At 36.2% G+C, this 16,742-nt stretch overlaps 1 protein-coding gene across 14 annotated transcripts in view; it reads right to left on the bottom strand.

Moving 5' to 3' along the window:
* Positions 1-6,391: 6,391 nt before the first annotated feature.
* Positions 6,392-16,742, bottom strand: part of LOC142832622 (uncharacterized) — a 36,412-nt gene continuing 26,061 nt past the window's right edge. For 10 of the 14 annotated variants that reach the window (XM_075943226.1, XM_075943271.1, XM_075943217.1 and 7 more), the window contains 3 exons: positions 12,316-12,371; positions 9,317-9,443; positions 6,392-8,426 (listed from right to left, as the gene is read on the bottom strand). In XM_075943226.1, the coding sequence (XP_075799341.1) occupies positions 6,820-8,426; positions 9,317-9,443; positions 12,316-12,371 (1,790 nt within the window). In that variant the 3' untranslated portion in view covers positions 6,392-6,819. The remainder of the gene's footprint in view (positions 8,427-9,316; positions 9,444-12,315; positions 12,372-16,742) is intronic. The other 4 variants (XM_075943315.1, XM_075943263.1, XM_075943323.1 and 1 more) reach the window with 2 other exon arrangements.

The following is a 16,742-nucleotide window of genomic DNA, read 5'->3' on the forward strand; positions in this document are numbered from 1 at the left end:
TTAGGGTCACTTATGTATACTATCACATCATCTGCAAATAGCAAAGTTTGACTTCTTCCTTTCCAGTTTGAATCTCCTTGATCTCCTTTTGTTGTCTTATTGCTATAGTCAGAATTTTGAGACCTATGTTGAAGAGATATGGAGAAAGTGGACAGCCTTGTCTTGTTCCTGATTTTAATGGAATTGCTTTGAATTTCTCTCTGTTTAATTTGATGTGGGTTGTCGGGTTGCTGTATATATTACTTTTATTATGTTGATAAGTTCTTTGTATCCCTGATCTCTTCAAGACCCTTATCATGAATTTTGTCAAATGATTTTTCAACATATAATGAGAAATTTATATCATATTTTTTTTCTTTCAGTTTATTTATATGCTAGATTCCATCAATAGATTTTTGTATGTGGAACCATCCCTGCACCTCTGGGATGAAGCCAACTTGATCATGGTGGATGATTATTTTTTTTTTTTTGATCTTGGATTCGGTTTGCCAGTATTATTGAGTATTTTTGCATCTATGTTCATAAGTGAGATTGGTCTGTAATTCTCTTTCTTGGTTGAGTCTTTGTGGAGTTTTGGTATCAGGGTAACTGTAGCATCATAAGTGAGATTGGTCTGTAATTCTCTTTTTTGGTTGAGTCTTTGTGTGGTTTTGGTATCAGGGTAACTGTAGCAACTAAAAAGAGTTTGGCAATGTTCCTTCTATTTCTAGTCTTTGGAACACTTGAGGAGTATAGGTATTATCTCCTCTTTGATGTTCTGGTAGGGTTTTGCAATGAAACCATCTGGCCCCATGACAATTGTTTTAAAGGAAAACATTTTATTGGGGCTGACTTACAGTTTCATATTTAGTCTTAGAACTTTAAATCTTTGAAGGAAAAAATTGAAGAAGACACCAGAAAGTGGAAAGATCTCCCATGTTCTTGGGTAGGCAGAATTAACATAGTAAAAATGGCAATCTTACCAAAAGCAATCTACAGATTCAACACAATGTCCAGCAAAATCCCAGCAAAATTCTTCAGAGACCATAAAAAAACAGTACTCAACTTCATTTGGAATAGCAAAAAACCAAGGATAACTAAAACAATCCTGTGCAATAAAAGAACTTCTGGAGGCATCACAATCCCTGACTTCAAACTCTACTACAGAGCTACAGTACTGAAAACAGCTTGGTGTTGGCATAAAAACAGACAGGAGAACCATTGGAACCAAATAGAAGACCTGGATATCAATCCATACATCTTCAAACACCTGATCTTTGATAGAGAAGCAAAATATAACAAATGGGAAAAAGAAAGCATATTTAACAAGTGGTGCTGGCATAATTGGATATCAACATGTAGAAGAATGAAAATAGACCCATATCTATCACCATGCAAAATTCAAGTTCAAATGGATCAAAGACATTAAGTCCTTTTCTAAAGCCTTCTGATCTTCTGACCAGATGCCTTCTGACCTCAGCAGGCATCAGTCACAAAACATATACATACATGCTGCAAAGTAGTGATATATAAAAGCTAATATAAATGATCTAATAAATGTTTTTAAAACAAAAAATATGCAAATGGGATGTGCAATATTGTTTGCCATATTGTTTCTCTGGAAATGAATCTGGAATAGTGTAACCTAAATGACGTCAAGATTATCCTATTTTATGTTACTGACAGCTTGTGTGAAAGGTACTACTCAAATACAATTTTAAAATTAAAAATATTTTACTGTTCATTTGTCCTATGTATGTATGTAAAGAAAGAATCTCATTAGTTTTATTTCAGGATAATGTATAACTCCTGTATCTAACTTTGTTTCCTAATTTCCTAATTTTGATGTTTCTGTAGTTTCTTTAGATTCTATTTCTTTTTGTCAATTTTCTCATTTCCTAAAGTACTCTCAAAAGGACTTTGATAAAAATTGATTACTCTTTCTATACAGTAACAAACTATGTATATATTGTTTTCCCATTGACTATTCTTATTGTCTCTCTTCACAGCATTTCTCAGTGGTTTCCTTTACAGTAATTTTAATAGATTTTGAATTTTGGTTTAACCTTCTGAAGGTTTTGGAAATCCTGTAGCTTTCTCAAATTTTCTTATCGTTTTAGCATTACTTTGTTCATTTTGCATAAACGGCCAATTACTGTTGAAACAAATTGTTTACAGTCTTTAATGAAGAGAAAGCTCTTGCTGATTGTTTAGTCTTTAATGAAGAGAAAGCTCTTGCTGATTGTGTTCTCCTGTTTTAATAAGAACTTGCTGGCCATTTCTCAATGTTCACATGTCATATATGTATTTTTCTGTTTTCTGTAATTGTATACATTTTGAAGAGAAATAAATGTTTCCCAAATTCTCTCAGATTTTATGTGGATGTAGTTGCCCCACATTGGGTGCCATTTTGTAAATGGTGACTGCTCATTTGTTTCCCAGTTGCCCACACCCGAATAATCACAGAGAAGTTATATTAATTACAACACTGTTTGGCCAATGGCTTATGTGTATTTCTAGTTGCCTCTTAAACCTTAAATTAAGCCATTTCCATTATCTGTGTATTGCCATGAGGCAGTGGCTTACCAGGTAAAGTTCTGGTGTCTGCCTCCTTCAGCAGCTACATGGCATCTCCCTGACTCCACCTACTCTCTATCTGTTCAGATTTCCTGCCTGGCTTTACTCTGCTAAGCCATTGGCCAAAACAGCTTTATTAATTAGCCAATAAAAGCAACACACATACAGAAGAACATTGCATAACACATTCACAGGGAGCTCTCAAACTTGCAGAATAGTTTTCATTGGAAACCCAATTTCATTCTATTTCATTGGAAGCAATAGAGTCTGTAAGAAAGCTGTTTTTCCTTCCCAGAAACCAGACTTCTGCAAGTCTTCAACATCCAATCTCTTTAGATAGCACAGTGAGAAAGGACTAGGTATTTCCATTACTCCTGAAAGCACCAAATCATAAAATATCTATAACTCCTATGATAAATGGAGTGTGTTTGAGCCAGATGTGTTGGTGCAGTATCTAATCCTAGCATTAAAGATACAGAAGCAGGTAGATCCCACTTAAGGCTATGTGTCTTCACGGTGAGTTCTAAGACTGTCAGGACAATAGACTCAACAAATATTTACTCAACAAAACAAAGCCTAAGCCAAACAACACCAAGGGAATCTAGCTACTCATTCATGGTTAGAGTGCTTTTCTTGGACCAAAGAGAGAAGAGAAAATTAGAGAAGAATTTCTTAATATAGTTTAGTGACTAGAATTATTTAAAAGATGCTTTCCCATTTTGTACTTATCTATATAGTACATGTTGTAACTGTAATTATAGTGTGCCTTGATATTCTCTCACAGCATTCATGCTATGCTTTTCCATTTTAAGCTATCATAATAAGAATTTAGTAAATGTAGATATATTTCTGAATGCAGTATTTACATACTAGGTCACATACATTACAGATAGAAAATTATTGGGAAATCAAAATTTGGTTGATAAATATTAATATTTTCAATCATTATGGGACTTGGTAAATAATACTTTCAGGTTCATTTAAATCTACACTGGTTCCTTGTGCAACTAATCATTAATCAGTTCTCAGTGAATGCCTAACCTCCACAAACAAAGGCCACTTCCTCAAATAGATAAGTGATAGAACAGTGGAGGAAGAAAGTATTGGTGAGTTTAAATTCCAGAGTTTTGTTAACTGCTATGATAGCATGAGAACCATGTTTGCAAATAAGGCATACTATACTCTTCTAGATTATTCTGTAAATACCCTAACATAAGTGAAAGGAATGCAATCCCAATAAGACCCAATTTATATGATCTATGTTTACTGAAATGCTAGGGTATCTACTACAGAACTTTGGCAGGGAATGTCCTTCTAATAAGCAGTAGAGAAACTACACTCCTGTTCCAGTCTAAACTGCCTATTTACCAGCCCTGAAGTTCTACTGAGCTATTCTTCCTCCCAAAGCACAGCTGACTTATGACTTCCCCAGGTTGTCCCTCAGGGTATCCTGCAGATGAAGGAAGGTGTTCTATCTCTATAAGATCCTGAGTCCTGTTTGGTTCATAAAAAAATAGCTCCCAGAAGTCCCCCCTAAGAATTCTAATCAAGTTCCTGTATTCTGTTTTTCACTAGGCACTTTCACAAATGCTTGTGAATTTTCCAACCCAGAGAATCCCTGTTTTATTTGCTATAACTGCTCTGATAAGCTGACTGTCCCTGCACCACTCATAATTCACCCCTCTCTCCCTGTCATTGCCCTCTGACTACCATGGACCCCACAGATCTGGCTCTCAAACTAAACTGGATTTGCTCTATATAGATTTGCCACAACTTCTCCAACCATTGACAAGAACAGTGTGTATAAATGTTCACCAAATGAAAATATTGAGGTGGGTAAAAGGTTAGATATCTAGTCATTGCACAGTTTTTCAAATTTGCAAGAACAGTGAAAAGTCTGTGCTGAATTAGGATGATCTCAAGGTCTTCAAGCAGAGGGAACTCTTTCATTGAATACGTGAATTGGGATCCCAGGCCTATTCATCTAATTGGAATCACCATATTTTTTTTGGGGGGGGGATGCTAGAGGTCTAACTTTCCACTGTCTCCTGTCTCAGGTTCTGTTGGACCTTAGAGTCCAAACACCGAGGAGGAGTTGCCCCCCAGAGACCACCTCTTACACCACAGCTGATGTAAAAGCATGAGGATTTTTATTAATTCTGTCATGACAGGGTCTTTCAGCACTAGAGGCCAGAAAGACCCCAAATAGTTGGTACAGACAACTTTTAAAGGAAAAGCCACAGAAGCAAAGGGGAGTGTCTGGGGGTTGTTCCTTGACTGTTATGATTAGCCTATTCAAAAGGGCTACTATCAATAATTGGCTGGAGAGCAGTTGCCAGATCAGATGAGGTAAGAGGCCACTTTGACTCCGTTTCTCGGGAACTGAGTCAACATCTAAGGGTTATTTTGCCCCTATTCAATAACTGAGTTCTATTTGGAGAACATTCACAAGGACTCAGGGAGATGATGTAAAGTTCCCAACAATTGTTAGGTGTGTGGGCAATTGTTAGGTCCTTGGTTCCCAGAGGGGAAAGGGGAAGCACGATTGCTGAGATTGAGTTGTCAGAAATGACTTTAAAGTTATGTTAGAGTTCTCCAGTTCAATGTTCCTGGCACCCCAGCAACTAATACAAAGTATGACTACTTGAAACCTACAGCTTGAATTTACTCAAGGTTGTAATAATGGTATGTCAACAAACTCCAATACTGAGAATTCCCCAACCATATTTTCTTATGAGTTCAATATAACTTCTTGTATTAAAATCTGTGAAAATTTTACATAATAGGATGGTTTTGCCCACTGTAACACTGTTTTGTCCAAAGGCCAGAAGTGTCTGCATCCTCCTACTTATAAAATGCTTTTGGATTGGACTAAATATTTTTCAGCCATTCTCAGCTCTTCAAAAGAATCTTCCAGCACATTTTTGGGGATTTCTAAGCTAACATGAGAATGGAGATTGTGTCTACTTCATACTTTTTCATGATAGGTTCAGAAAGATTGACCCATGACATTAAGTTGAAAATGAGTCCATTGTAAAGCCTTATTATGTTTCATGATGAATTTTCCAGGATGTCTATAATAGCATTCTTTAAATGATTTAACAAAAAGAACTGAAGTTCAATGTATTCCTTAGGGCTTGTAGAATGGAATTCTAAAGTACAGCAGCATAGGGCCCATGGGTCTACCCCTGCTCCCAGGTTTCATCTTGAGTTTCTGGCGAGTCAGTTAAAACATCTTGTTTGTTCCTGTGCTCCCTCTGCCGTGCCTGGTGATTAGCTATTACTAATTGTTTACTCTATCTTGGGCATGGTAATTTCCCACCTGCCTGGGGGAAATTCCTTGTGCAGGAGATAGGTATATAGGGTTTTTCCTAAGTTTAAATAAATGGTATATGGCTGACCTTCTTTCAAATGACCCAGGTCTCTTGTATTCTTTCAATCTCCAGGCCCCTGCTGGCTTGCATATGGTACAGTGGAGCACAAACTGTACTGAAAGTAACACAGGCACAGGCATTGCACAGTAGAACAGATCACCACAATGTGTGTATTACTAGACCATGGGGAGCCTTGTTTTGAGGGTACGTTTTGTTGAATCGTGTAATTCAGAGCCATGAAGGGACACAGCCCAGTTTGGATGATGTGTTTCACTGACCCAGGCTTACTTAGTTTGGTGACTAAAATGCTTTCTCTCCAAAATCTATTCTCCATCATACCACAAATTTCAAGGAACAATTACTTCAGAACATATTTAATGAGACCCTATTCCTGGGGAGATGGAACCTACATAGGTATCTACTCACCCCAACAAGGAACTGAAAAAAGAACCAAGCCAAACTTGTTGAACCAATCAGCTTTATTTTGGAGTTAGAGGAATATGAAAAAGGGATGTTTACTGAAGCACAGGGGACTCAAAGACAGTTGTAATCATGAAGCTCCAAATCAGCATGGGATACAGCATATAAATTCAGGACACCTGGAGCACACTGTACACCTGTAGGCATTTCTTCACGTTAAAGAGCATACTATCTTGGTGAATCATTTTATCAAATTTGAGCAGTATGATCTGAGCTTTTCCATTTGAGTTAAGCATACTGAATCCTGTCAGCTTCAGGAATTTCTTGAAGTTATTTTGAGGTGTATATTTCCTGTCTTAGTCAGCTCTCATCCAATATGGATCAATACAGACTCCAAGAAATTGCCATATACCAGTACATCCTTCAGGTTTTGTTGAGTCAGAGTATAAAGATTATGCTACAATATTTGCTATGGAAACTTTTCTCCCCTGTGTGAGTTTTCAGATGTTTCTGTAGACTTGAGAGACAAAAAAGGGTTTTCCTCATATATTACATTATCACGTTCCTCTCCTGTATAAAGTCTTTGATGTGTTCTCTGGGTGATTTCTGTGGGAAATGAGTTTTTGCATTGACTATATTTGTAAGGTTTCTCTTCTATATGAATTCGCTGATGTTTTCTAAGATTTGAGCAACTGATAAATGATTTGTAACATTCACTACATTTATAAGGTTTCTCTCCTGTATGAAGTCTTTGATGAATTCTAAGGTGGTCTTTCGTGGTAAAGGATTTGTCACATTCATTACATTTGTAAGGTTTCACTCCTGTATGAATTCTCTGATGAATTCTAAGGTGGCCTATCTGGGTAAAGCATGTATCACATTCACTACATTTGTAAGGTTTCTCTCCCATATGAAGTCTCTGATGAGTTCTAAGACTGCTCTTCTGAGTAAAGGACTTCTCACATTCATTACATTTATACGGTTTCTCTCCAGTATGAATTCTGTAATGAATTCTAAGATGGTCTTTCTTGGTAAAGGATTTGTCACATTCATTACATTTGTAAGGTTTCTCTCCTGTATGGACTCTCTGATGATTAGTAAGATGGCCTCTCTGGGTAAAGGATTTGTCACATTCACTACATTTATAAGGCTTCTTTCCTATATGAATTCTCTGATGTGTTCTAAGACTGCTTTTCTGGGTAAAGGATTTGTGACATTCATTACATTTATATGGATCCTTTTGTTTATGAATTCTCTGATGAGTTCTAAGATGGTCTTTCTTGGAAAAGGATTTGTCACATTCACTACATCGGTAAGGTTTCTCTCCAGTAAGAACTTTCGGGTGCATTCTATGTTCTGAGGTACTGATAGAGGATTTGTCACATTCACTATATTCGTAGGTATTCTCTCCAGAATGCAATCTGCAATGTCTTTTAAATTCTGATGTATGAGAGAAGCACTTAGGACACTCTGTACTGTAGGTTTTTTCTCCACAATGGACCTTGCAGTGTACTTTGATTTGTGACAAATGTAGAAAGGATTTACTACATTGTGTACATTTACAGAATTTCTGTTTATTATGACCTCTCTGATATCTACTAAGGCTTGAGTCTGTCTTGAAGCATTTTCCACATTTATGGCTTTGGTGGGGTTTCTTCGCACTATTCGTTCTTTCTAGCATGAGTTCATGCTTAGGGTCAAAAGATTTATCATTCTCTGTATTTTTGTGTTCTTTCTGTCCCGTGTGTACTCTTTGATTCTGACTAATGATGAAACACAAATTTAAACGGTTTACACAGTCATTAATTTTGCCAGCTTCTTCTTCAGGGTTTCCACATTTATGGCTGTATAAGTGTAATGATTCAACAGAAGAGTCTCGGTTGTTACCAAATATGTACTTGTTGCAGATTTTTGTTCTGTCCCTAGCATTATGATTATACTTGGAGAATTTATGAATTCCTTTGTCAGGCTCATTGTATTTATAAGGATTCTCTTTGGTATATACATGCTGATGGACAATGTGCTCTGAGCTTTGATCCAAGACTTTCTCATAATTATAACATATGCAATGGTTGCCTGAAAAATTAGCACAATGAGGGAAGACAGGGATTAATGCATGAGTAAGAAACTTAACTGATTTGCCTTAAGTTTTTTAAGAAACATAACTAGCAATTCTCAGGGATAGAGCCCTCACCCTAGGTCTTCTCTGTCTCGCATGGCTAAGGTAATGTTCAGAAGAACCTCAACTCTGATCTATATCAAACCACAAGAACTGACAGTAACCTCATTTTTATCTACACTGTGTACTTTGCAGAAGATAGGACAAATAGTGGTCAACCAATAAATAGAGGACCTCCTGCTGAACAATGTTCCTCTATTTTCTTGTACATGTTTTTGAGACCAAGTCACACTGGGTAGCTTTAGTCAGATAAGAACTCATTTTGTAACCCAGGCTGTAATGGAATTCAACATATCCTCTTGATTCAGCATTCACATGGCTATGATTAAATTATTCAGTTTCAGGGTTAAACAGAGAATACATCTCAAAAACTAAATAATAAACAAAAAGCCATGCTCACTACCCACAGCTCTCATTATTTAAACCTCCTGAAATTTAAAAATCAAAAATAGGTCAATAGTTTAATTCAATAATAACATAAAAATATTCCAATTATTATGTGTAATGCAATACATTTCCATGCTCTGAATATTCAATTTCCTTTGAACTTTCATATTTTCTTTTAAAACTAGATAGGAGCAGCTAGAGTGATCACACAGAATATAGCATTATCTACACTTCTACGGAACACAGAATAATGTAAACTGTACCATGAAAAAAATGAGGCGAATAACCAGAATTTCCATTAATTCTGGAAGTGTCTAGACCATTAAGATAGATTACATATTAAACGAAGTAGGTAAATCAAAATGATGAATCAGGAATTCCAGAAAAAAAGCATTCTTACCTACAAAGACTAGATTATTATAATTCTCCAACATAACATCCAAGTACAATGCCCTCTGAGCACGATCTAGACATTCCCATTCCTCCTGCGAGAGATCCACAGCCACATCCCTGAATGTTAACAGAGTCTGTAATAGAAAATTATCTATATACTATGTGTGGCTGGACAAAATACGTTCCTAGGTAAAAGAGGCTGAAGAACTACAGATATTTTCTGTGACATAGATAAGGCATGGTATTTATTCAAAGACAAGTTGTTCAAATTTGTTCAAAATTTTCTATAAGGGCTAAAGAAATGTGTTAGTTGTTAATCACAGTGTATAGACTGACAATGCTTATAATCTTAAGGTCTCTCTCCTTCATGACATTTTCTAAGACCTTAGCAGCAGATAAATATATAATTATATTTATATTATAAATATATAATATAGATTCCCTATAATCTCCACATTTGAAAATGGTCTCTTGTTTGGAGTCAGTAACGACTTATAATCCTTTAAAATGTAGTTTGGTTCTGAGTATATTCATGGTACTACACAACAGACTTTAACCCCAATTCCATGAAATCCCATGTTCGCTTCTGAACTAAACAGATAGGAGACTTACATAATACACACTTACATGTTCAAGCAAATACACCCACTTACAAAAAATAAAACTTAAATTTAATTGTACTAATAGATGATTCCAAAAAGTCATTGTCTATGTTGTATTTTCTATCTCTATAAAAAAGATGACCTAATAGTTTCACAATGAGCAAACTTTCAGGGAATATCACATACTTGTGAGGTCTTCGTGCAGGAATTTACCTATAGGAAGTATGTGTTAATATCAAGTAGGATCCTTGGGTCAATATAAGTATGGTGAGCAAAACTGAACTGTGCTTCCAAATTCTACAAGTATCAACTTTGCTATTGTTGCACCATTTCTAATACAAAGGAATAGAATATGGAATGCAAATTTATTTATGAATTTAAATCAGTGTTTTCTTTAAACAGTAAGGAGTGTACCACCAGTGTATGCATCTAATATTCTAAACAATAGACTCAAAATACTTTGTGCAGTTATTTTATGAGAATATTTTCACAACCATTAAGTAAATTAAAAAGCAGCAATAGACAAAATTAAATGTGCTAATTTTTGAAAATTGACACAACAGTTTAGATAATTATAATTTCATAAATTTTGTATGGTGTTTCACTATAGAATAGCTAAAAATATATGTGTAAATAAATAGCAGCATGGAACAATGCACCCATAGAAAGTAGAAACATTTTTTCTAATTGAAGCTAATGTATTAAGTTTTTGAGAATCACACTCATTTCATTAATTTTGAATACATTATTATTCATGAGATTGGCTCAATTAAAAACTCAAGCCTTTTAATTTCAACTCTATTCTTTTTTTCAGTATCTGAGCTCAGTCATCTAGCAGGATGTTAAATGTCATTTATAATTCTTCCTTCATTACCCAGAAACTAGAAGATGCCAGGTTCTATACTATCTGTCTCACAAACATACAACAGGAATGTAATCTTGGGGCAACGGAAATGGCCCAGATGTAAAGGCACTTACTGTTCCTGCAGAGAAATCTAATTTAATTTTCTCTACACACATGGCAGCTCATTACAGTCTCTGACTCAAGTGTCAAGGCTCTGGTGCTGACCTCAGGGATTCACATAATGTATCATGCAGTTTGCATAAAATGCAAAAGAACATTCATATACTTAAATAAAATCTTGCTTTAAAAAGAGAAATAGAAACCTGCCAATCACCACAGTACTCTGGAATCCCATTCTATGTAATACAAAGCTTCAGGAAGAGGAAAAACAAGGTGGAGGAGCTTATACTACCAAGAGCAAAGAGTAAAGTGATTAAGTAGGACATCTGATGATTCTTCAAAACTGATGGCTTATGTACAGCACCAATTCAATTCTCTCCAGAAAATTCTTGCTAATATATGCCATATGATACAACACAAAGGTGGAGACAGTGGTGCTTATGCCCTACTGAAATATTAAAACAATTGGTCTGAAGAATTAAAATATTGGTCTATTGACAACTTACAATTGAGAATTAAGAATGATATGATCAGGACTTTTACTCAGATGAATTTCAGTTAGTAACACACCCATCGTCACTGGGTAATGTAAATTTCAAAAGGAAAAACTGGCATACTACAATCCGCATTGGTGTAGGAGGGTCTTCTTTCTATGTGTTGTTTTCATTCGTTGAATAAAGAAGCTGCCTTGGCCTTTTGATAGGGCAGCCCTTAGGTGGGCAGAGTAGACAGAACAGGATGCTGGAAAGGAGGCAGGCTAAGAGAGCTACCATGGAGCCAGCCACCAGGTCAGACATGCTGGATCTCTCCCGGTAAGCCACTGTCACATGGTGACATACAGATTATTAGAAATGGGTTAATCAAGATGTGAGAGTTAGCCAATAAGAGGCTAGGGCTAATGGGCCAGGCAGTGTACTATTCCTTTCATCACCTATACTCCTTAGGGTGCTGATATATGTATTATTGGAATTCAAGACAGCGAAGCTCTTCTAATTCTACATTTCCATAAATGGCTCAATGGCATAATTTTAAAAGTCCATATATTTGCATGTCCACATTCATTTTCTGGATCTGAAAATCTGACCATCCCAGAAATGCAATCTTTCATCACTAATATAAAAGGACAAACGTCTATCCTATGTAGATGCTGGCCACCAATATATTTCTTTGGGTATCATTTGCAATAGATTATTTTAAGAATTGCAGGTCTTAAAGAATTTATGTCCTCAAAGTAAAACATGGAATGAAAATATAATGTGCAGAGCTGTTCAATACATGTGAAAAAAAACTATAGACTTACTCATGATTATCAGAGTGGAAAAAGAACATAAATCATACAAAAGAAAACTTTAGATAACATTATCAGAGGTACAGATTTAAAGTCTAGAGTGCTTTTAATAATAAAAACAAATGTCATAGAAATGTAAACATGACACTGACCTCAGGAGCATTTACCTGAAAAACACTCATTCTTGTTCTCCTCTGAGTTTCTGTGTCTGGAAAAAAGATGGGAATCCTTGTTGAAATTTCACATAAAGGTGTCAAATGTACAAAGCTAAAATTAATCCAACTCTGTAGGGAACAATGCCAAACCAAATAAAAAGAGCTCAAAATCAAAATGATATCAGAAAATTTTCAACATTCCTATAGACAAGAGAGCACAGGAGGATATATTTTGAGTGGAGAAAGAAAATGACTATGAACCTAATCTTTGCACCAAGGGACATTGTCTCCTAAAAAATCATGGAGAAGAAAGGGCACAGGAAGAAGTTTATGAAGTAATAAAGTCATTCACTCATGCAGCACTGCAGATCATAATTAGAGGCAAAGAATACATAGAAAAACCAGAGTGTTATCAGTCACAACACAACAAATACAGCATTTTATATAATAATTAGAGAGAGGACAGCTAAGGAGTCCTAGACTATGTCCAACACACAAATCGAGCAAACTTCCATTTCCAACTAAAAGAAAATACATTAATAATAGTAATTTTATCAACAAGAATACTAAAAAAAAACAAGAAAAACTCACAAAATAATGTCATGTGATAAGAAAATCTTAGTAAATGTAACTGTAACGCCACAGAACAAAGGTCAACAGATGCTATAGAGATTTGCATTGGTATGGATCTTGGTTTACTAATGCAAACTTAAAGTCAGTCTTGTTATATGTATTATTTCTGCTCTTGATTAAGGTACTGTGATAGTGTAGTTCATTTAAAAATGTAATGTATAGTTTAAAAATATAGTTTAATAGTCATCTATAAGTCAAGCCTGTAGTCATGTTAGTTAGCTTTTCTAGATATATAGAGATATATTTCAGTTAGATATTCTTCAAATCTTGCAGGGACCCTCAAAATATGGCCTTTAAATGACTTAGGGCTATAACTGACATGAGACAAGATTGCTCCTGACAGCACCAATCTATTCCCAAGAGAACGCTGAGCACCAAAGACACTCCACTCAGAGTTTGTTTTCTTCTTGGCACAATTGGTCTTTGGGCAAGGAACTGCCCATACCTCAAGCACTGACAAAGTACATGGTATCTGGAAATGGATAAGCAAGACACAAAGAAAAAGACTGTTAAATCTTGTCAAGACAGGGTAAGATGGTTCTGAAAAGTTTCCTGCTTCTAATAATGGTCTGTCAGTTATGCTAGGCCTTAGCCAGAGTTGGTTGCTTCAAAGTTGCAAGTGAGATTTTGGGTGACTGCTCAGGTAGCTAATTGTCTTTGTCATATATTGCTCACTTTGGAAGCTGCTTGATTGTACTTCCTGCCTGCTCAAGTAATATTATCTCCCTGCCCAGGCCTTCGATGGGGTTGAACAATAGATAGTCATAGTTACCACCCTCTTAGGATCCAGCCAAGCCATTTCAAATACAAGACTTAGACTCCTTAGGATAAAATGTTTATTAAAACATTTGGCATACATTCCTTGCTAAATATTGTTTATGCTGATTGAAATTCTAATCTTATACTTGATATCTGTTCCTAGTGTATATGGTTTTTTATTGGGTTTAGAACTCTCTTATTTAAACAAAAGGGGGAGGTGCTGTGGTAGCACATTCTGCTCCTTCAGTCAATAGCATCTAAGATACCAGCCCACATGCTCTCTTATACTGTAAATGCAGCTATGAAGCGCATGCTCTCTCTCTTGCTTCTGCCTCTCTTTTCTGGCTGTGGGATTCAGTTGCTGTTTCTCGTTCCAGCAGAGGATTGTGATCTGTGAGTCTACCCTTAAATAAATAACTCTTTATTATTCATAATTCTGTGTGCCTGAGAATGTGGCTGTGGGCATGGCTCTCAGAGGAAGTGAACAGCTCTGCCATGCTGGGCTGGGCAGGGCAAGCAGGCAGTACCATATTTCCCCTAGTAATGGTGCAGTTTAAGGTTTTAAGAAACCCTTAACATTTTAAGAAGTGCTCCTGGACACTAAAGAATTACAGATATGCAGTAGGACAGATTCAGACAAAAAACAATCTTTTAAATCAACAAGCATAAGAGGTCATCCTTAGTAGAGAAGGCAAAGAAATTCCAGGCAGTAGAGAGCCCACTGGCTGAATCAACTTACTAAGCGGGTACCACTCTCCGTTTTCCAGATTTCTTTTTAATAACATATACAGGAGAATTCCAAAGGCTGGTTGATTCTTCAATATGCTGAGCATTTACCTGCTCCTATAACAGCAGCTCTAAGGCCTGCAGTTTCTCTGGTGTTAAAGGCCAATGTGCAAACCATACAGGTTTGTCTGCCAACCATTTTAAAGTTAGGGTTGTGGGTGTCTTGGAAAGAATAGCAGCTGTTGTGCCTTGTTCTTGAACAACCTGAATGGTCGGTGATTGTTCTTTATAATACCTTCCAATATTTTTCCCAGAAATGTACACTAATTTACTCTCTGTTTCTAAGATTGGTATGATGTTAATCTGAGTATTTCATTGTTGTAACAAATTACATCCCCACATCATTTGTATGTTAGCTACATATGCTTTTAATTTTCCTCTCTTTCCTTTAGGCCCTATACATTCGAGCCATCCCAGGCTCTGTTTTACTTGAGGTAAAGTTCCAGTCCCTAAAAGCTGACTATTTATGTCCTGAAGAGGCCAATTTGGATGCCAAGATTTTGGTGCAATTATTTTTACATCCACACCTGTGCTTACCAGACTGTCACTGACATCATTCTTTCTTATTTTTAATTTTCATCTTTGTTCATTCATAGACATTTACAAGAATACCCACTTTACTGTTTTTTTCCTGAATTTTCTGTTCTCTCATCCAGAGCAGTATGGTTTCTTACTACGGGCATTAGGCTTTTTTAATTGCTCTGAGAAGGAATTTCCTCTACAAAAACAGGAAACAACTGAATCAAATTTGGCATAGGGGCCTGCTAGAGGTCCCTCAATGAGATTCCCAATAGCAAAGGGTTATCTTGAATGTTACTTGTGAACTACATTCAGTAGTTTAATGCCTGCCTTTGCCACAACTTCCACATAATCCAGAAGTGAGTCGTATTTTCAAGAGACTCAATTATTATTTGTCTAGCTTCTGAATTCATTATTATTCTATTTACTGCTGATGTCAATCTTTGTAAAAAATCAAGGAAGGTTTCTGTCAGGCCCTGTGTGATTTTAGTAAGTGACTCAATCTTCTTTCCCACTTCTTCTGTCCCAAGAATTCAAAGATGCTGCATGCCATAAAACCAGAGTATGGGCATCATATATGGATTGCCTTTCTCCTTCTCCAAGAAGGTGATCTTGGGTGATTTCTATACCTCTAGCTTTACAAAATTGTTCAATGGCCTTAGTCTCTTCTTTCTAACAGGCCCTCCATTGTAACTGTGGACCAGGTTCCAAAATTGCTGTAACAAAGTCTCTCTAATCTTTAAGGATAATTCTATTACAAGTTGACCATGAGTTTAACATACGGCTTCCTTGAATCTCCTTAAATCTAACATTGCCACAAGAGTCTATTCACCTTTACACAGCCTCAGGGATATCTATCATTTGGCGGTTCCTGAAAGGTTACTGGATATATTAAGGTTGTTTGTTTGAAAACCTTTGGCTGTTCCTCTCTAACCTTATAATACAAGGCTGAAGTTGGTTTTCTTTTAAATTGCTCTGTGTATGAATATCTTTATGATCTGTTTTATTAAGTTTTTCTAAGACCTGTCTGTATCTTGGCACTCATACCAAACAATTCTTTACAAGATGAACCAAGAATTATCAGTGACAAAAAGGATTATCTAAATGGTAATTAAATTTATGTCAATCCAGGTTAAGTTGATTATCCCTTCATTCAATTGTTGCATTAAAAAAAAAATGTATTGCATAATCATACAAGACCTAATGCCCTCTATTGGAATTGTTGTAATTGTGTATCCCATTTTTTAAAGGTGGGGAGAAATATCTCTCCCCACTTATTTTTCTCTCTAATTCTTCCCTTTAAGAATTCCCTACTATCTCACGAAATCTGCTGCCGATGATGATGCAGATCTAAGTCTGACTGTTGCAATGTAGAAGAGTATTATAAGCCTGATAAGATTTCAAGGCAGCTACCTAGTTTGGAAGGAGCTTAAGAAGGGGGTTCAGGGAAAGCTCACCAGGAAAGAAGAAAGGAAAACCTAGACTTTAGGGTATGGATCAAGTATTAGCCAAGTGAAGGGTATTAATTAATACTTTAGGGTATTAATCAAGGGTATTAGCCAAGTGAAGCTCTGGCCTATGTCAGTGGCTGCAAAGCCAACAGCAACAGACTTTTTCATGAATTTGTACCCCAAAAGTTGGGTACCAGATGTAGCAAAACTCTAATTGTTATTAATAATAAAAACCCAGAGTCAGATATAGGGGTTAGTGCTGAAGATCAGAGAAGC

Source organism: Microtus pennsylvanicus, chromosome 1, assembly GCF_037038515.1.
Source record: "Microtus pennsylvanicus isolate mMicPen1 chromosome 1, mMicPen1.hap1, whole genome shotgun sequence".
NCBI lineage: Eukaryota > Metazoa > Chordata > Mammalia > Rodentia > Cricetidae > Microtus > Microtus pennsylvanicus.